The sequence below is a fragment of the Pseudophryne corroboree genome, chromosome 7, assembly GCF_028390025.1.
Source record: "Pseudophryne corroboree isolate aPseCor3 chromosome 7, aPseCor3.hap2, whole genome shotgun sequence".
In the NCBI taxonomy this organism is placed as follows: domain Eukaryota; kingdom Metazoa; phylum Chordata; class Amphibia; order Anura; family Myobatrachidae; genus Pseudophryne; species Pseudophryne corroboree.
In genome coordinates, this window is record NC_086450.1 from 101,831,105 (window position 1) to 101,853,308 (window position 22,204).

Sequence of the window (22,204 nt, forward strand, 5' to 3'; positions counted from 1 at the left end):
TCGTGCTGAAGCTGCTGCCACTAGTCATGGCCGAGACGATGAAATGCCAGCAACGTCGTCTGCCAAGGCCGATGCCCAATGTCATAGTACAGAGCATGTCAAATCCAAAACACCAAATATCAGTAAAAAAAGGACTCCAAAACCTAAAATAAAATTGTCGGAGGAGAAGCGTAAACTTGCCAATATGCCATTTACCACACGGAGTGGCAAGGAACGGCTGAGGCCCTGGCCTATGTTCATGACTAGTGGTTCAGCTTCACATGAGGATGGAGGCACTCAGCCTCTCGCTAGAAAAATGAAAAGACTCAAGCTGGCAAAAGCAGTAGCACCGCAAAGAACTGTGCGTTCTTCGAAATCCCAAATCCACAAGGAGATTCCAATTGTGTCGGTTGCGATGCCTGACCTTCCCAACACTGGACGTGAAGAGCATGCGCCTTCCACCATTTGCACGCCCCCTGCAAGTGCTGGAAGGAGCACCCGCAGTCCAGTTCCTGATAGTCAGATTGAAGATGTCAGTGTTGAAGTACACCAGGATGAAGAGGATATGGGTGTTGCTGGCGCTGGGGAGGAAATTGACCAGGAGGATTCTGATGGTGAGGTGGTTTGTTTAAGTCAGGCACCCGGGGAGACACCTGTTGTCCGTGGGAGGAATATGGCCGTTGACATGCCTGGTGAAAATACCAAAAAAATCAGCTCTTCGGTGTGGAACTATTTCAACAGAAATGCGGACAACAGGTGTCAAGCCGTGTGTTCCCTTTGTCAAGCTGTAATAAGTAGGGGTAAGGACGTTAACCACCTCGGAACATCCTCCCTTATACGTCACCTGCAGCGCATTCATAATAAGTCAGTGACAAGTTCAAAAACTTTGGGTGACAGCGGAAGCAGTCCACTGACCAGTAAATCCCTTCCTCTTGTAACCAAGCTCACGCAAACCACCCCACCAACTCCCTCAGTGTCAATTTCCTCCTTCCCCAGGAATGCCAATAGTCCTGCAGGCCATGTCACTGGCAATTCTGACGATTCCTCTCCTGCCTGGGATTCCTCCGATGCATCCTTGCGTGTAACGCCTACTGCTGCTGGCGCTGCTGTTGTTGCTGCTGGGAGTCGATGGTCATCCCAGAGGGGAAGTCGTAAGACCACTTTTACTACTTCCACCAAGCAATTGACTGTCCAACAGTCCTTTGCGAGGAAGATGAAATATCACAGCAGTCATCCTACAGCAAAGCGGATAACTGAGGCCTTGGCATCCTGGGTGGTGAGAAACGTGGTTCCGGTATCCATCATTACTGCAGAGCCAACTAGAGACTTGTTGGAGGTACTGTGTCCCCGGTACCAAATACCATCTAGGTTCCATTTCTCTAGGCAGGCGATACCGAAAATGTACACAGACCTCAGAAAAAGAGTCACCAGTGTCCTAAAAAATGCAGCTGTACCCAATGTCCACTTAACCACGGACATGTGGACAAGTGGAGCAGGGCAGGGTCAGGACTATATGACTGTGACAGCCCACTGGGTAGATGTATGGACTCCCGCCGCAAGAACAGCAGCGGCGGCACCAGTAGCAGCATCTCGCAAACGCCAACTCTTTCCTAGGCAGGCTACGCTTTGTATCACCGGTTTCCAGAATACGCACACAGCTGAAAACCTCTTACGGCAACTGAGGAAGATCATCGCGGAATGGCTTACCCCAATTGGACTCTCCTGTGGATTTGTGGCATCGGACAACGCCAGCAATATTGTGTGTGCATTAAATATGGGCAAATTCCAGCACGTCCCATGTTTTGCACATACCTTGAATTTGGTGGTGCAGAATTTTTTAAAAAAACGACAGGGGCGTGCAAGAGATGCTGTCGGTGGCCAGAAGAATTGCGGGACACTTTCGGCGTACAGGCACCACGTACAGAAGACTGGAGCACCACCAAAAACTACTGAACCTGCCCTGCCATCATCTGAAGCAAGAAGTGGTAACGAGGTGGAATTCAACCCTCTATATGCTTCAGAGGTTGGAGGAGCAGCAAAAGGCCATTCAAGCCTATACAATTGAGCACGATATAGGAGGTGGAATGCACCTGTCTCAAGCGCAGTGGAGAATGATTTCAACGTTGTGCAAGGTTCTGATGCCCTTTGAACTTGCCACACGTGAAGTCAGTTCAGACACTGCCAGCCTGAGTCAGGTCATTCCCCTCATCAGGCTTTTGCAGAAGAAGCTGGAGACATTGAAGGAGGAGCTAACACGGAGCGATTCCGCTAGGCATGTGGGACTTGTGGATGGAGCCCTTAATTCGCTTAACAAGGATTCACGGGTGGTCAATCTGTTGAAATCAGAGCACTACATTTTGGCCACCATGCTCGATCCTAGATTTAAAGCCTACCTTGGATCTCTCTTTCCGGCAGACACAAGTCTGCTGGGGTTGAAAGACCTGCTGGTGAGAAAATTGTCAAGTCAAGCGGAACGCGACCTGTCAACATCTCCTCCTTCACATTCTCCCGCAACTGGGGGTGCGAGGAAAAGGCTCAGAATTCCGAGCCCACCCGCTGGCGGTGATGCAGGGCAGTCTGGAGCGACTGCTGATGCTGACATCTGGTCCGGACTGAAGGACCTGACAACGATTACGGACATGTCGTCTACTGTCACTGCATATGATTCTCTCAACATTGAAAGAATGGTGGAGGATTATATGAGTGACCGCATCCAAGTAGGCACGTCACACAGTCCGTACTTATACTGGCAGGAAAAAGAGGCAATTTGGAGGCCCTTGCACAAACTGGCTTTATTCTACCTAAGTTGCCCTCCCACAAGTGTGTACTCCGAAAGAGTGTTTAGTGCCGCCGCTCACCTTGTCAGCAATCGGCGTACGAGGTTACATCCAGAAAATGTGGAGAAGATGATGTTCATTAAAATTAATTATAATCAATTCCTCCGCGGAGACATTGACCAGCAGCAATTGCCTCCACAAAGTACACAGGGAGCTGAGATGGTGGATTCCAGTGGGGACGAATTGATAATCTGTGAGGAGGGGGATGTACACGGTGATATATCGGAGGATGATGATGAGGTGGACATCTTGCCTCTGTAGAGCCAGTTTGTGCAAGGAGAGATTAATTGCTTCTTTTTTGGGGGGGGTCCAAACCAACCCGTCATATCAGTCACAGTCGTGTGGCAGACCCTGTCACTGAAATGATGGGTTGGTTAAAGTGTGCATGTCCTGTTTATACAACATAAGGGTGGGTGGGAGGGCCCAAGGACAATTCCATCTTGCACCTCTTTTTTCTTTTCTTTTTCTTTGCGTCATGTGCTGTTTGGGGAGGGTTTTTTGGAAGGGCCATCCTGCGTGACACTGCAGTGCCACTCCTAGATGGGCCCGGTGTTTGTGTCGGCCACTAGGGTCGCTTATCTTACTCACACAGTCAGCTACCTCATTGCGCCTCTTTTTTTCTTTGCGTCATGTGCTGTTTGGGGAGGGTTTTTTGGAAGGGCCATCCTGCGTGACACTGCAGTGCCACTCCTAGATGGGCCCGGTGTTTGTGTCGGCCACTAGGGTCGCTTATCTTACTCACACAGTCAGCTACCTCATTGCGCCTCTTTTTTTCTTTGCGTCATGTGCTGTTTTAGGGAGGGTTTTTTGGAAGGGCCATCCTGCGTGACACTGCAGTGCCACTCCTAGATGGGCCCGGTGTTTGTGTCGGCCACTAGGGTCGCTTATCTTACTCACACAGTCAGCTACCTCATTGCGCCTCTTTTTTTCTTTGCGTCATGTGCTGTTTGGGGAGGGTTTTTTGGAAGGGACATCCTGCGTGACACTGCAGTGCCACTCCTAGATGGGCCCGGTGTTTGTGTCGGCCACTAGGGTCGCTTATCTTACTCACACAGTCAGCTACCTCATTGCGCCTCTTTTTTTCTTTGCGTCATGTGCTGTTTGGGGAGGGTTTTTTGGAAGGGACATCCTGCGTGACACTGCAGTGCCACTCCTAGATGGGCCCGGTGTTTGTGTCGGCCACTAGGGTCGCTTATCTTACTCACACAGTCAGCTACCTCATTGCGCCTCTTTTTTTCTTTGCGTCATGTGCTGTTTGGGGAGGGTTTTTTGGAAGGGACATCCTGCGTGACACTGCAGTGCCACTCCTAGATGGGCCCGGTGTTTGTGTCGGCCACTAGGGTCGCTTATCTTACTCACACAGTCAGCTACCTCATTGCGCCTCTTTTTTTCTTTGCGTCATGTGCTGTTTGGGGAGGGTTTTTTGGAAGGGACATCCTGCGTGACACTGCAGTGCCACTCCTAGATGGGCCCGGTGTTTGTGTCGGCCACTAGGGTCGCTTATCTTACTCACACAGTCAGCTACCTCATTGCGCCTCTTTTTTTCTTTGCGTCATGTGCTGTTTGGGGAGGGTTTTTTGGAAGGGCCATCCTGCGTGACACTGCAGTGCCACTCCTAGATGGGCCCGGTGTTTGTGTCGGCCACTAGGGTCGCTTATCTTACTCACACAGTCAGCTACCTCATTGCGCCTCTTTTTTTCTTTGCGTCATGTGCTGTTTGGGGAGGGTTTTTTGGAAGGGCCATCCTGCGTGACACTGCAGTGCCACTCCTAGATGGGCCCGGTGTTTGTGTCGGCCACTAGGGTCGCTTATCTTACTCACACAGTCAGCTACCTCATTGCGCCTCTTTTTTTCTTTGCGTCATGTGCTGTTTGGGGAGGGTTTTTTGGAAGGGACATCCTGCGTGACACTGCAGTGCCACTCCTAGATGGGCCCGGTGTTTGTGTCGGCCACTAGGGTCGCTTATCTTACTCACACAGTCAGCTACCTCATTGCGCCTCTTTTTTTCTTTGCGTCATGTGCTGTTTGGTGAGGGTTTTTTGGAAGGGCCATCCTGCGTGACACTGCAGTGCCACTCCTAGATGGGCCCGGTGTTTGTGTCGGCCACTAGGGTCGCTTATCTTACTCACACAGTCAGCTACCTCATTGCGCCTCTTTTTTTCTTTGCGTCATGTGCTGTTTGGGGAGGGTTTTTTGGAAGGGACATCCTGCGTGACACTGCAGTGCCACTCCTAGATGGGCCCGGTGTTTGTGTCGGCCACTAGGGTCGCTTATCTTACTCACACAGTCAGCTACCTCATTGCGCCTCTTTTTTTCTTTGCGTCATGTGCTGTTTGGGGAGGGTTTTTTGGAAGGGCCATCCTGCGTGACACTGCAGTGCCACTCCTAGATGGGTCCGGTGTTTGTGTCGGCCACTAGGGTCGCTTATCTTACTCACACAGTCAGCTACCTCATTGCGCCTCTTTTTTTCTTTGCGTCATGTGCTGTTTGGGGAGGGTTTTTTGGAAGGGCCATCCTGCGTGACACTGCAGTGCCACTCCTAGATGGGCCCGGTGTTTGTGTCGGCCACTAGGGTCGCTTATCTTACTCACACAGTCAGCTACCTCATTGCGCCTCTTTTTTTCTTTGCGTCATGTGCTGTTTGGGGAGGGTTTTTTGGAAGGGACATCCTGCGTGACACTGCAGTGCCACTCCTAGATGGGCCCGGTGTTTGTGTCGGCCACTAGGGTCGCTTATCTTACTCACACAGTCAGCTACCTCATTGCGCCTCTTTTTTTCTTTGCGTCATGTGCTGTTTGGGGAGGGTTTTTTGGAAGGGCCATCCTGCGTGACACTGCAGTGCCACTCCTAGATGGGCCCGGTGTTTGTGTCGGCCACTAGGGTCGCTTATCTTACTCACACAGTCAGCTACCTCATTGCGCCTCTTTTTTTCTTTGCGTCATGTGCTGTTTGGGGAGGGTTTTTTGGAAGGGACATCCTGCGTGACACTGCAGTGCCACTCCTAGATGGGCCCGGTGTTTGTGTCGGCCACTAGGGTCGCTTATCTTACTCACACAGTCAGCTACCTCATTGCGCCTCTTTTTTTCTTTGCGTCATGTGCTGTTTGGGGAGGGTTTTTTGGAAGGGACATCCTGCGTGACACTGCAGTGCCACTCCTAGATGGGCCCGGTGTTTGTGTCGGCCACTAGGGTCGCTTATCTTACTCACACAGTCAGCTACCTCATTGCGCCTCTTTTTTTCTTTGCGTCATGTGCTGTTTGGGGAGGGTTTTTTGGAAGGGCCATCCTGCGTGACACTGCAGTGCCACTCCTAGATGGGCCCGGTGTTTGTGTCAGCCACTAGGGTCGCTTATCTTACTCACACAGTCAGCTACCTCATTGCGCCTCTTTTTTTCTTTGCGTCATGTGCTGTTTGGGGAGGGTTTTTTGGAAGGGCCATCCTGCGTGACACTGCAGTGCCACTCCTAGATGGGCCCGGTGTTTGTGTCGGCCACTAGGGTCGCTTATCTTACTCACACAGTCAGCTACCTCATTGCGCCTCTTTTTTTCTTTGCGTCATGTGCTGTTTGGGGAGGGTTTTTTGGAAGGGCCATCCTGCGTGACACTGCAGTGCCACTCCTAGATGGGCCCGGTGTTTGTGTCGGCCACTAGGGTCGCTTATCTTACTCACACAGTCAGCTACCTCATTGCGCCTCTTTTTTTCTTTGCGTCATGTGCTGTTTGGGGAGGGTTTTTTGGAAGGGACATCCTGCGTGACACTGCAGTGCCACTCCTAGATGGGCCCGGTGTTTGTGTCGGCCACTAGGGTCGCTTATCTTACTCACACAGTCAGCTACCTCATTGCGCCTCTTTTTTTCTTTGCGTCATGTGCTGTTTGGGGAGGGTTTTTTGGAAGGGCCATCCTGCGTGACACTGCAGTGCCACTCCTAGATGGGCCCGGTGTTTGTGTCGGCCACTAGGGTCGCTTATCTTACTCACACAGTCAGCTACCTCATTGCGCCTCTTTTTTTCTTTGCGTCATGTGCTGTTTGGGGAGGGTTTTTTGGAAGGGACATCCTGCGTGACACTGCAGTGCCACTCCTAGATGGGCCCGGTGTTTGTGTCGGCCACTAGGGTCGCTTATCTTACTCACACAGTCAGCTACCTCATTGCGCCTCTTTTTTTCTTTGCGTCATGTGCTGTTTGGGGAGGGTTTTTTGGAAGGGACATCCTGCGTGACACTGCAGTGCCACTCCTAGATGGGCCCGGTGTTTGTGTCGGCCACTAGGGTCGCTTATCTTACTCACACAGTCAGCTACCTCATTGCGCCTCTTTTTTTCTTTGCGTCATGTGCTGTTTGGGGAGGGTTTTTTGGAAGGGCCATCCTGCGTGACACTGCAGTGCCACTCCTAGATGGGCCCGGTGTTTGTGTCGGCCACTAGGGTCGCTTATCTTACTCACACAGTCAGCTACCTCATTGCGCCTCTTTTTTTCTTTGCGTCATGTGCTGTTTGGGGAGGGTTTTTTGGAAGGGACATCCTGCGTGACACTGCAGTGCCACTCCTAGATGGGCCCGGTGTTTGTGTCGGCCACTAGGGTCGCTTATCTTACTCACACAGCGACCTCGGTGCAAATTTTAGGACTAAAAATAATATTGTGAGGTGTGAGGTATTCAGAATAGACTGAAAATGAGTGTAAATTATGGTTTTTGAGGTTAATAATACTTTGGGATCAAAATGACCCCCAAATTCTATGATTTAAGCTGTTTTTTAGGGTTTTTTGAAAAAAACACCCGAATCCAAAACACACCCGAATCCGACAAAAAAAATTCGGTGAGGTTTTGCCAAAACGCGGTCGAACCCAAAACACGGCCGCGGAACCGAACCCAAAACCAAAACACAAAACCCGAAAAATTTCCGGCGCTCATCTCTAAAAAGCAGTAGCACCGCAAAGAACTGTGCGTTCTTCGAAATCCCAAATCCACAAGGAGAGTCCAATTGTGTCGGTTGCGATGCCTGACCTTCCCAACACTGGACGTGAAGAGCATGCGCCTTCCACCATTTGCACGCCCCCTGAAAGTGCTGGAAGGAGCACCCGCAGTCCAGTTCCTGATAGTCAGATTGAAGATGTCAGTGTTGAAGTACACCAGGATGAGGAGGATATGGGTGTTGCTGGCGCTGGGGAGGAAATTGACCAGGAGGATTCTGATGGTGAGGTGGTTTGTTTAAGTCAGGCACCCGGGGAGACACCTGTTGTCCGTGGGAGGAATATGGCCGTTGACATGCCTGGTGAAAATACCAAAAAAATCAGCTCTTCTGTGTGGAACTATTTCAACAGAAATGCGGACAACAGGTGTCAAGCCGTGTGTTCCCTTTGTCAAGCTGTAATAAGTAGGGGTAAGGACGTTAACCACCTCGGAACATCCTCCCTTATACGTCACCTGCAGCGCATTCATAATAAGTCAGTGACAAGTTCAAAAACTTTGGGTGACAGCGGAAGCAGTCCACTGACCAGTAAATCCCTTCCTCTTGTAACCAAGCTCACGCAAACCACCCCACCAACTCCCTCAGTGTCAATTTCCTCCTTCCCCAGGAATGCCAATAGCCCTGCAGGCCATGTCACTGGCAATTCTGACGATTCCTCTCCTGCCTGGGATTCCTCCGATGCATCCTTGCGTGTAACGCCTACTGCTGCTGGCGCTGCTGTTGTTGCTGCTGGGAGTCGATGGTCATCCCAGAGGGGAAGTCGTAAGACCACTTTTACTACTTCCACCAAGCAATTGACTGTCCAACAGTCCTTTGCGAGGAAGATGAAATATCACAGCAGTCATCCTACAGCAAAGCGGATAACTGAGGCCTTGGCATCCTGGGTGGTGAGAAACGTGGTTCCGGTATCCATCATTACTGCAGAGCCAACTAGAGACTTGTTGGAGGTACTGTGTCCCCGGTACCAAATACCATCTAGGTTCCATTTCTCTAGGCAGGCGATACCGAAAATGTACACAGACCTCAGAAAAAGAGTCACCAGTGTCCTAAAAAATGCAGCTGTACCCAATGTCCACTTAACCACGGACATGTGGACAAGTGGAGCAGGGCAGGGTCAGGACTATATGACTGTGACAGCCCACTGGGTAGATGTATGGACTCCCGCCGCAAGAACAGCAGCGGCGGCACCAGTAGCAGCATCTCGCAAACGCCAACTCTTTCCTAGGCAGGCTACGCTTTGTATCACCGGTTTCCAGAATACGCACACAGCTGAAAACCTCTTACGGCAACTGAGGAAGATCATCGCGGAATGGCTTACCCCAATTGGACTCTCCTGTGGATTTGTGGCATCGGACAACGCCAGCAATATTGTGTGTGCATTAAATATGGGCAAATTCCAGCACGTCCCATGTTTTGCACATACCTTGAATTTGGTGGTGCAGAATTTTTTAAAAAACGACTGGGGCGTGCAAGAGATGCTGTCGGTGGCCAGAAGAATTGCGGGACACTTTCGGCGTACAGGCACCACGTACAGAAGACTGGAGCACCACCAAAAACTACTGAACCTGCCCTGCCATCATCTGAAGCAAGAAGTGGTAACGAGGTGGAATTCAACCCTCTATATGCTTCAGAGGTTGGAGGAGCAGCAAAAGGCCATTCAAGCCTATACAATTGAGCCCGATATAGGAGGTGGAATGCACCTGTCTCAAGCGCAGTGGAGAATGATTTCAACGTTGTGCAAGGTTCTGATGCCCTTTGAACTTGCCACACGTGAAGTCAGTTCAGACACTGCCAGCCTGAGTCAGGTCATTCCCCTCATCAGGCTTTTGCAGAAGAAGCTGGAGACATTGAAGGAGGAGCTAACACGGAGCGATTCCGCTAGGCATGTGGGACTTGTGGATGGAGCCCTTAATTCGCTTAACAAGGATTCACGGGTGGTCAATCTGTTGAAATCAGAGCACTACATTTTGGCCACCATGCTCGATCCTAGATTTAAAGCCTACCTTGGATCTCTCTTTCCGGCAGACACAAGTCTGCTGGGGTTGAAAGACCTGCTGGTGAGAAAATTGTCAAGTCAAGCGGAACGCGACCTGTCAACATCTCCTCCTTCACATTCTCCCGCAACTGGGGGTGCGAGGAAAAGGCTCAGAATTCCGAGCCCACCCGCTGGCGGTGATGCAGGGCAGTCTGGAGCGACTGCTGATGCTGACATCTGGTCCGGACTGAAGGACCTGACAACGATTACGGACATGTCGTCTACTGTCACTGCATATGATTCTCTCAACATTGAAAGAATGGTGGAGGATTATATGAGTGACCGCATCCAAGTAGGCACGTCACACAGTCCGTACTTATACTGGCAGGAAAAAGAGGCAATTTGGAGGCCCTTGCACAAACTGGCTTTATTCTACCTAAGTTGCCCTCCCACAAGTGTGTACTCCGAAAGAGTGTTTAGTGCCGCCGCTCACCTTGTCAGCAATCGGCGTACGAGGTTACATCCAGAAAATGTGGAGAAGATGATGTTCATTAAAATTAATTATAATCAATTCCTCCGCGGAGACATTGACCAGCAGCAATTGCCTCCACAAAGTACACAGGGAGCTGAGATGGTGGATTCCAGTGGGGACGAATTGATAATCTGTGAGGAGGGGGATGTACACGGTGATATATCGGAGGATGATGATGAGGTGGACATCTTGCCTCTGTAGAGCCAGTTTGTGCAAGGAGAGATTAATTGCTTCTTTTTTGGGGGGGGTCCAAACCAACCCGCCATATCAGTCACAGTCGTGTGGCAGACCCTGTCACTGAAATGATGGGTTGGTTAAAGTGTGCATGTCCTGTTTATACAACATAAGGGTGGGTGGGAGGGCCCAAGGACAATTCCATCTTGCACCTCTTTTTTCTTTTATTTTTCTTTGCATCATGTGCTGTTTGGGGAGGGTTTTTTGGAAGGGCCATCCTGCGTGACACTGCAGTGCCACTCCTAGATGGGCCCGGTGTTTGTGTCGGCCACTAGGGTCGCTTATCTTACTCACACAGTCAGCTACCTCATTGCGCCTCTTTTTTTCTTTGCGTCATGTGCTGTTTGGGGAGGGTTTTTTGGAAGGGCCATCCTGCGTGACACTGCAGTGCCACTCCTAGATGGGCCCGGTGTTTGTGTCGGCCACTAGGGTCGCTTATCTTACTCACACAGTCAGCTACCTCATTGCGCCTCTTTTTTTCTTTGCGTCATGTGCTGTTTGGGGAGGGTTTTTTGGAAGGGACATCCTGCGTGACACTGCAGTGCCACTCCTAGATGGGCCCGGTGTTTGTGTCGGCCACTAGGGTCGCTTATCTTACTCACACAGTCAGCTACCTCATTGCGCCTCTTTTTTTCTTTGCGTCATGTGCTGTTTGGGGAGGGTTTTTTGGAAGGGCCATCCTGCGTGACACTGCAGTGCCACTCCTAGATGGGCCCGGTGTTTGTGTCGGCCACTAGGGTCGCTTATCTTACTCACACAGTCAGCTACCTCATTGCGCCTCTTTTTTTCTTTGCGTCATGTGCTGTTTGGGGAGGGTTTTTTGGAAGGGACATCCTGCGTGACACTGCAGTGCCACTCCTAGATGGGCCCGGTGTTTGTGTCGGCCACTAGGGTCGCTTATCTTACTCACACAGTCAGCTACCTCATTGCGCCTCTTTTTTTCTTTGCGTCATGTGCTGTTTGGGGAGGGTTTTTTGGAAGGGACATCCTGCGTGACACTGCAGTGCCACTCCTAGATGGGCCCGGTGTTTGTGTCGGCCACTAGGGTCGCTTATCTTACTCACACAGTCAGCTACCTCATTGCGCCTCTTTTTTTCTTTGCGTCATGTGCTGTTTGGGGAGGGTTTTTTTGGAAGGGCCATCCTGCGTGACACTGCAGTGCCACTCCTAGATGGGCCCGGTGTTTGTGTCGGCCACTAGGGTCGCTTATCTTACTCACACAGTCAGCTACCTCATTGCGCCTCTTTTTTTCTTTGCGTCATGTGCTGTTTGGGGAGGGTTTTTTGGAAGGGCCATCCTGCGTGACACTGCAGTGCCACTCCTAGATGGGCCCGGTGTTTGTGTCGGCCACTAGGGTCGCTTATCTTACTCACACAGTCAGCTACCTCATTGCGCCTCTTTTTTTCTTTGCGTCATGTGCTGTTTGGGGAGGGTTTTTTGGAAGGGACATCCTGCGTGACACTGCAGTGCCACTCCTAGATGGGCCCGGTGTTTGTGTCGGTCACTAGGGTCGCTTATCTTACTCACACAGTCAGCTACCTCATTGCGCCTCTTTTTTTCTTTGCGTCATGTGCTGTTTGGGGAGGGTTTTTTGGAAGGGACATCCTGCGTGACACTGCAGTGCCACTCCTAGATGGGCCCGGTGTTTGTGTCGGCCACTAGGGTCGCTTATCTTACTCACACAGTCAGCTACCTCATTGCGCCTCTTTTTTTCTTTGCGTCATGTGCTGTTTGGGGAGGGTTTTTTGGAAGGGCCATCCTGCGTGACACTGCAGTGCCACTCCTAGATGGGCCCGGTGTTTGTGTCGGCCACTAGGGTCGCTTATCTTACTCACACAGTCAGCTACCTCATTGCGCCTCTTTTTTTCTTTGCGTCATGTGCTGTTTGGGGAGGGTTTTTTGGAAGGGACATCCTGCGTGACACTGCAGTGCCACTCCTAGATGGGCCCGGTGTTTGTGTCGGCCACTAGGGTCGCTTATCTTACTCACACAGCGACCTCGGTGCAAATTTTAGGACTAAAAATAATATTGTGAGGTGTGAGGTATTCAGAATAGACTGAAAATGAGTGTAAATTATGGTTTTTGAGGTTAATAATACTTTGGGATCAAAATGACCCCCAAATTCTATGATTTAAGCTGTTTTTTAGGGTTTTTTGAAAAAAACACCCGAATCCAAAACACACCCGAATCCGACAAAAAAAATTCGGTGAGGTTTTGCCAAAACGCGGTCGAACCCAAAACACGGCCGCGGAACCGAACCCAAAACCAAAACACAAAACCCGAAAAATTTCCGGCGCTCATCTCACGGGGTTTTCTGTCCATATGGAATGCAGTCGGAAAAATGGGCAAAGCACTGGAACAGTGCATCTAATTTACAAAGAACACTGGATGTGTAGTGCAAATCACCTATCTGTTCTGCAAAGCGCTCCTCAAGGTACATACCTTGGTGAGTGATCACAGGGTCCTAACTTGTGCTGTGCAAGAGGTGCTGTCACGCAGAGTGCAGGTCCCTGGGGGGCAGCACTGTCACTGCCCCGCGGCACTTGTATGCAGCTTGCAGGGTGCGGTGGATGGCACCCTGCGGACAGTACTGCTACGGTATCCTTAGGATGTGTAGAGCGGTGCTCTACTTACCAGATCTGGCTGCCCCCTAGGTGCGACATCATGATGCCATAGGTTTACTAAGAGGATGCCAAAGATACAGCGCAGAGTGGTAACTGGACAAAGTAGAAGTGCGTCTTGGTTTGCGGGAAGGTGGTAAAATCTAAATAGATGCACTGTCCAAATATGTCATACCAAGCACTTTAGAACCACCGCTTTTATGTACAGAAACATACAGTGTACAGTACACCCTTTCCCTGCATTTATCTCATTTGTACTCATTTTTCACTTAAAAATTAAAAGAACATCATTGTTCCACCGGACTTCTTCCATTAGCTGGTGCATTGCTCTACTGCTCCATAAGAATCTGTTCTTGCTAAAGTACCCTTTATTATGTTCTATCCGAAAAGTAAGAGCTTACTTTAGTGTATGTTATACATGATGTGTGAGAGGAGGCTGTACTCAGCACTGGTACCAAAGACGTTTCTAGATAATTTGGCTCCCAGTTGCGAACAGTCAAAAATGTAACACCCCCCCCCCCCCCCCCCCCCATAGACATTTTTTTTTAAAAACTATTTTGAGGGGGTGTGACCTAGCTAAACTGGGCGTGGTCTCACTTAAAGATGGCCGTGGCCTCGCAGGAAAAGACTACTTTACACCACAGTTTTTGACCCTGCAACAACAGACCTTGGCTACCCCAGGGAATAAAAAAAATTCCACCATATTATATATATATATTATGACCTACAGTAAAGCTTTTAATTACTTTTAAATTACCTGCTCGTTGCCAGCACGTTTCACGCGCTGGGCGTCATGCTCGTTGCTAGGGGTTTCATGTGCCAGCAACCCGGACCTCACAAGGATCATGCAGGACATAGAAGGTTGATCTCAGTCAGAAAGGATTTATTCATACAATCATAAAATACATATAGATAAAATAGTAAAATGAAGGGAAACAGTGTGAGTCGTACCCTTCCATCAGCATGTTTCAGAGGTAACCTCCTTTCTCAAGATGACATCTTGAGAAAGGAGGTTACAGTACCTCTGAAAAATGTTGATGACAAAGTGCTGCACGGAGGAGACAGGATGTGTTTGATCGTTGCCTTACCTTAAGCTTGAGGCTGTTGCCGGTTTCATCAAGCTGGGGTATCTCGGGACTTCCCAGCCACAGGCTTCTCAGGGAGGGTACGACTCACTCTGTTTCCCCTCATTTTACTGTTTCATCTATATGTATTTTATGGTTGTATGAATAAATCCTTTCCGACTGAGATCAACCTGATCCCTGTGAGGTCCGGGTCGCTGGCTCTGCAAACACTTGCTAGACAGCTGTCTGCTTTGAAGTTGAAAGATAACTTTATGTGAAAGCGTCCAGCTTATTAAAGAAAGTGTCGCTTCATTAGGAGAGTATTGCAATTGGCTTGAGGTGTACATCAAAATATAAATCCTTCCACTTGTGAAGATTTGGATATATAGCTTACTGTTCACCATTTATCAACAGTTTGCCAGCTGCAGCCTTCAGGCGCAAGGGAAGGAAACCTTAGTTTTCTTTGTGGGTGTCATGCTCGTTGCCAGGGGTTTCATGCACTGGGTGTCATGCTCGTTGCCAGGGGTATCATGCACTGGGTGTCATGCTTGTTGCCAGGGGTTTCACGACCTGGGTGTCATGGTTTTATGCTCTGTTGCCAAGGGGAATGCTGGTTGCCAATGGGATGTTGAGAGATCTAATGGGCATGTGAGAAAAATGTTGGGACATCTGATGGGCATGTGCAGGGCCAGATTAACAATGGGGCGGATGGAGCTTCAGCTCCAGGCCTCCACATAAAAATAGGCCCATCATCATGGCAGCATGATCACTAGCCATCTGCTGGTCACATGGTCAGTCATAAAACAATCCTATGTTTGGGCGAATATACATATTTTCAATGCAAATGTGTTGGGGCCAATATACGGCAAATGTAAGGCCAATTTACTCCCGGCGCTGCACCTTCGCAAATGTGGAGCCTTTTTTTGAAGGCTAGAGGGCCTCACGGGTGGCCCTTGAAGCAATGCCTACATTGGGATCGGTGACACCTGGTGCAGCTATTAGCCCCCATGACACACACACACACACACACACACACACACACACGGAAAGGGGTGTGGCCTCAAGGAAAAGGATGTGGCCTCGCGGGAAGTCTCCTTTTGACATCACTATGGAGGCGTGGCCTCATAGGAAGTCATCCATTGACATCAAGACGCTGGGCTGCCCCCGGAGACTGTCTGCATAGCTGGCTCTTTCATAGTGATAGGAGCCGGGCGCTGCATATAATGTCACATTGCAGCTCCCGGATCCCAATCGCAGCGGTGGACTTGGCATTTTGGTGTCACCCCCTAAAAGATGACACCTGTGTGCTGCTGCCTACTCCCCCCCTCACCCTCCTTGTGATGCCTCTGCCTTGAAGTATACAAGTTTGCTCATCCCTGTTCTAAACTGTACAAGAAGTGTGACGTGATCTGACTGCTTTCTAATTTCAACTATTTTTAAAACCATTCTCATAACTGTCCCCCATTATAGTAAAGGGTAAAATACCATCGTCCTGAGGCTGTCACACAAGAGTTCTCCAGCTGTGAAGGTAGTGCATGTAATGGGTGACTGCGGGAGCCACTGCCAGCTCAAGAACACTGGAAAAACAAGTCTTAAACTGCTCCTTTGACACCATCTTACCTCTAACGACCTTTACCTAGAAGCTCTGTCATACCTACATAGACATACATTGGAATTTCTAATCACTGCCAACTCGTACTTAAAAGTACACATAAATACACCTATTTATATTTGTAACTAAGAACTTGCAAATTATCATCAAGCATTTTGTACATTAGAAAGAATTTTCTTAGGACAGATATATACATTATATACTTTCTACATTACTTTAGGAGATAGTAATAGTTAATAATGAATAAAAATCTTCACTTTGCAAATCAAGAAAAATATATATATAGTAATTTGGAATTAGTTAATTTGCTTTATACTCATCACACAGACATAATATTGTATATCTGACCGCCATCACACATACAATACACAACCTATATACGTATATGCCACTACTGCATATTGCTGTCACACCTAAACATACAGTAGATACACATATGTATAGCATTAGCGATCATTGGCTGTCAGTCATTTTCTTTGTTTCTGTTTCTACATATACTGCCAAAATGTATATTATATTAACATATATACTTCTTATATTCCAGTACTGACGTTCTTTTTTCATTACAGAAGCCACTCTACTCACTAGCCACTGTCATTAGCACCCACTACCCAAATTTTGGGCCTAATTCAGACCTGAAAGCTGTTGTGCGAATTTGCACAGCAGACGATTATTGAATGACTGTGTATGCGTATGCACTGCAATGTGCAAGCCCGATGTCAAACAGCAAAAGAATGGTGCGAAAATTTCAAACGCACGGAGTACGCATGGTGATTGACAGGAAGTGGACGTTTGTGGGTGGGAATGTCAAGAAAAACGCAGGCGTTCCCAAGCGTTTTCAGGGAGGGTGTTTGACGTCAGCTCCGGCCCCGATCAACCTGATTCTATTGCACTGGAGGAGTAAGTTCTGAGCTGCGCACAGACTGCACACACTGCACAGACTGGAAAAAACATTCGATGGTGAGTGAGATGCGAATGGATTTGCAGCTGTCCGCTGCCTGACAAAAATTTTTGCACAGTATTTGCACACTTGCACGGGGCGGGTTTTCACTCTCCCTGGGTGGCGACTATCTGATCGCAGACCTCTGCAAATTTGCAGCACAGCGATCAGGTCTGAATTAGGCCCTATATACATTCTCATGTAGCTAATGTACATAAAAGAAAGAAAAGTTAAATCTAATGGAGGTTTTCATTAATAATCAGCAGTTTGGTGCAACCCTGCGCCAAGGTTTAATTTTCCAAACAAGTTTCCTAACATCCATTCTGAAAATACTGTCAGAATGTATGCCATGAATATGCTCACCTATTCAACTATGCTTACTAAGGTCCTATATAATGTACAAGGTATAAAAGGACAGACTCGATGGGCCAAGTGTTTCTTGTCCAGGGTCGGACTGGCCCACAGGGGTACCAGGGAAACCACCGATAGACCCCACTGCCTGAGGGCCCACTCCTTCCTCTAGGGACCAGGCGCCAGACTGCGCACTTGTATTATACATGGTAGATATGTTGCATTACACTGCACTAAACTATTGTGTATTTCAAGCCTCTGTGGAGGCTGGCCACACCCCCTTTGTAGGCTGGCCACACCCCTAAGTATGGGCCCCTATAACTGCATCCCCCCGGTGGACCCTTCATGCCCCAGTCCGACACTGTTCTTGTCTGCCGTCAAATTCTATGTTTCTATGTCCTCCACCCACTAGCGGCCCACAGGACTCCAGCTATGGGGAGGAGCGTGTCAGTAAAATATTATAGTAGGCTATAATGCTACAAAATACTTTAGTATCTTCCTTTACTATGTACATCAACTGATTCTGGAGTATCACCACCCTGTAATGAAGCTGGTGTAGGAAGGCAGAGTCTCACACAAAAGCATGGGTTAGTGTATCTAGCAGACAGGTTCAGTGATGCGTTACTGTATCAGCTCTGCTTGCCTTACTAAATTAAAAAGATGATGAGAGAAGGCAAGAGCTGGTAACAAAATGCTCCATTAAATCCATACCAGCTGCTATTTATAGATCAAAAATCTCCTTTGGAATAATCACTTCTGCCTGCTACTTAATATGCTGAATTTACACAGCCTCCAGAACCCTGATAAACATGTGTGCCGGTAACACACACAAGTTCTGCGTTTTCAAGATAATTTTTCTGAGATATATGATGCTGGCTGAAAGGACCTTATTGTGATTGGCTAGAAAGATAACAAACAGCTGATTGTCACAACAGAATATAAAACAACCAAATATCAGACTATTCTTCTTTAAATCTTCATTGATAGAGGAAGAAATGGTTGGTTTAAAACGTGTTCAAAGGATCTTGCGGATAGGCTATCTCACCCAAACAGGTCTGACTTCTGCCTGTCTAATGTCCCTCTCATTAATCTTTCTTCCCAGGAGACCAGTATATTGTAGACCGATAAGCTTGAGAGATTGTCTACACTCTATGATTCCATTGCTCCCACCATTACCAAAATCCCCCTGGGCCTCCAAATCATTTACAATATTAACCCCATGCCAACTCCCAGATTGCCATATCATGCCTGTATGATGCCACTGATTAACATCGCATAATAGAGTGCCTGTAATGAAGTGGCTATTGTGTGAATAGACATTGCATACAATCACTGTTATAGCTTAGCCATAGCCAAAATATGACTTAAAAAAAACAAACATAAGGGGGGGTATCTGACATTTGATGCTGGCATAGTGTTTTGTCAGCCCTGCTAACTAATTAAACTGCTAATGTCTATTAAGGTAAAAATTAGTCATTACATTTACTAACAATTGACCAATATAAACAAAAATAAGACAGATAGGATGGTCCATTAGCTTTCATGATAGGTTACCCTATCTATGCTAATGATGATATACTTCTATTGTAAATACATTTCCACAACAAATCACAAAACTAAGTGCTATACACCTACCTCTGTAAGTAGATACACGTTGCATAGTCTTAAAACATTTTGCCTATCCCTAATTGTCAATGTGACAACAGCTGTATAGCAGAGTTACATAGAATGAATTTGTGGATATTTTCTATGGACCAATACTTTCCTAAACATGAGGATGTATATTGGATTCAATAACATTGATACATCTGGGAGCTTAAAACATCTCTGCTTCATCATATATATTTTAAATACAGTATTTTATTATCTCTTAATGAGTATTCAATTATAAAAGCTGATAGCTAAGTCAGATAGAAATTCATGTATAATATAGCAACGTAACAAGTTATTGTTCTCCTTATCAAGTAATAAATAAGTTATAAAGTAATAAAGTACACAAATACAAATATGGACCTTTTGATTTTTCTTCTTATTCTTCCCATACAGTATACAGTATCAGTGGCGTAAGTTCATCACAGTTGCCCGGAGGCAAGATAAATATTGGTGCCCCCCTATTTCCTATATTAACAAATATATATGTGTGTGTGTGTGTGTGTGTGTGTGTGTGTGTGTGTGTGTGTGTGTGTGTGTGTGTGTGTGTGTGTGTGTGTGTGTGGAGTGTTCTGAGAAAAAATGTATATACTGTATTTATACATTTAATTGTCTTTTATTTTAAATCACACATTTCTTAGCAGTCATACCCAGGATTAGAACCCATGACCTGTTACACTAACAGCAGACACTTTACTGATGGAGCTATTTGCTCCTGTACAGGAAGCCTGAGAATTCTAACTATATGAAGTTACGTGTAATTGTCAGAGAAGTAACTTCATATAGGTAGAATGCTCATATTTCCTATCCAGGAGCAAACAGCTTCATCAGTAAGGTGTCTGCTTCCAGTGTAATAGGTTGTGGTTTCTAATCCTGCATGTGATACATGTAAAATGTGTATATTCAGTATAATAAAGAGGGTGTGATTTGTAAGGTGCAGGGATCAGTGAGGAAGTCGGCCACTGAAAAGACAGCGACAGCTATCAATTAACTTAATTCAATGGTGTTACAGAATGGGAGTAGAGGTGCCCCCCTTCAGAGCAGGAGCCCGGCGGCAGATGACTCCATTGCCTCCCAGAGTTCTGCCTCTGTACAGTATTCAATCCGTGCTAAAGTAGCTAAGCCATTCTTTCTACTTCCACTAGGGGGCGCTAAAGTCTATGTAATAAGCTCGATAAACGAGTTTATGGTCAAATAATGTATCTAATGAACTTGATTTATTTCAATAAATTAGATAAATTATGTTTTTAACTACAGCAGACTTTTTCTTTTTGTTTGTGTCACATACTTTCAGCATTTCAAAGCCACTTATTTTTAATCTTAAGTAAGCATAACGCTGAATAAACATGATTCCCTGGCCAATGTAAGTTATACGTTACAGTAGTTTATTTTACCACCTACCGCAAATCTTTAGTCCAAGCTTTTTCGTACACCCATGAGCCACACCACACCATGTGTCATAGGCTGCAAAGGAAATACAAAGCATAAACAAATCGTGCAAATACAATTAAAATATAATTGTATAAACATGTAAAATTGTCACCCTTTAAATAAATTGTTACCACCATTACCAGTATTAAATACTTTGCTATAATCACAACGACAGTGGGATATTGATATAGGTAATCGCGTGTTCCATATAGTTCAGCAACAGATGGCTTTTTCCAAATTGTGGAACTATTAGTACCAGAATGCCCAATCAGTCTACAGGGAATGCTGACACTTATAGTTCTACATCATATATTAATTAACCATAGGTTGCTTAACTCTGTATGCAATAAACGGTTTCCTATTAGTAACATTGTATTTTATTAAATTATAATTATTATTGAAATAATCATCATACTGCAGTAATTATAAATAGTATGGAAATCCAAGCATAACAGAAGTGTATCAGAGGAGATAAACATTATCTCGTTGACCAGACCAACACTGTCACCTAATCTGACACATAGATCATTGATGAATGGACATAAAAGGCTAAAGTCTGCTTATCTTTTAATACATACGCTTTAGATGGGTTTTAATAAAAAATAAACATGTTACAGTTTTGTCTTTTGTTATTTTGCATAAACATGTATGCATGATGTGATAACTTTCAGGTGCATCCACAGGAACAATAAAAGAACCGTGTAAAACGAATGTGTGAGCCTGGCTGACTGGGGAGGAATAATATTGGCCGCTGCCTATGTAGGTCAGGTTGGAGTTTACAGAAACGCAGACACAATGCAGTACACCCCCATTCCCTCTCTCTCCCCTTCCAGATAATAGGGTGTAATTCGGGTGCCATCAATGGTTCTCATCTATGTCCTGGACAGTTAGGAATTCATTGGTTCAGCTCCAGCCAAGTAAACTACCATGAAATGGGGGTCACGGGAAAGAGCAGGAATTAATTGGCTGAAAAATAGTATTTGACTAGCTGATCAGCTTGCCTGGCTACATATGACTGGGGTGAGTGATTGTGCTGCAGACACAAGACTGAGCTAATGCCTCATGCCTCACCTCATCCCCTCAGCCACCCCCAGGTAACCAGATCAGTGTGGATAAAAAGACACAGGGCCCAACACAGGTAATTACCGTGTTATATCCAGTTCTCGACGTTCTCTATAAGAATCCAAACTACTCTTAATTAGCTCAATTTAACGCAATCAGCACCTAAATTCGTTTGGAATCCCCAATATGTGGTTCTTTATGTGGCCAATATTATTCTACATGTCATTTGTTCAGCCCCTATAAAATAAATATTGGTCATCATAGTTATTGCAAATTGTATATACAGCACATTATGGGAAATGCTTAGAAAATAGTGTACGTTACTTATATTAGCTGATCACATGTGTGCTACAATTTACATGCTATCAATCCTTATATATCATTTTGTTCGTTAGATCAGTATACATTATAAAAATGTTACATTGTAGCAAACACACACACACACACACACACACACACACACACACACACACACACACACACACACACACACACACACACACACACACACACACACACACACACACACACACACACACACAATGCCCCCCTCACTCTTGGAGGCCAATCGCCGCTTTTAATGCTATTCATGTCTTTGAGAAGTACAAGACAATAGATTATCTAAACTGCCCTGTTGTATCGATCCTGCCTGTGTTACTGCTCTTCATTATCTTTTCAATTTACACTTTCTGTGTCCTCACTCTTGGTTCTATCAAAACTGTCCCACGGTGCCCACTTACCCACTGTGATAGTGGGGAAACGTCAAATATTACGCTATATATAAAATACTGTAAATGTGTTGATGAAATGTCGTTTTGTTTACGAGTTCGTCTCCACTGACGTTTGTAACTTCAAGACTTATTCCACAATGGCATTATTTGCATACAAATGTAAAATAATATATAAAACGATATAATTTATCAGAGAACATCTGAGTGACTACAAAAATAATA

The 22,204-nt window shown here is 46.6% G+C and overlaps 1 protein-coding gene across 4 annotated transcripts in view; it reads right to left on the reverse strand.

Annotated features, from left to right (window-relative positions):
• GAD1 (glutamate decarboxylase 1) overlaps positions 1 to 22,204 on the reverse strand; it is a 162,104-nt gene that overhangs the window by 134,981 nt on the left and 4,919 nt on the right. For all 4 annotated transcript variants that reach the window (XM_063933493.1, XM_063933495.1, XM_063933494.1 and 1 more), the window contains one exon: positions 20,160 to 20,222. In XM_063933493.1, coding sequence (XP_063789563.1) covers positions 20,160 to 20,222 — 63 coding nt within the window. The remainder of the gene's footprint in view (positions 1 to 20,159; positions 20,223 to 22,204) is intronic.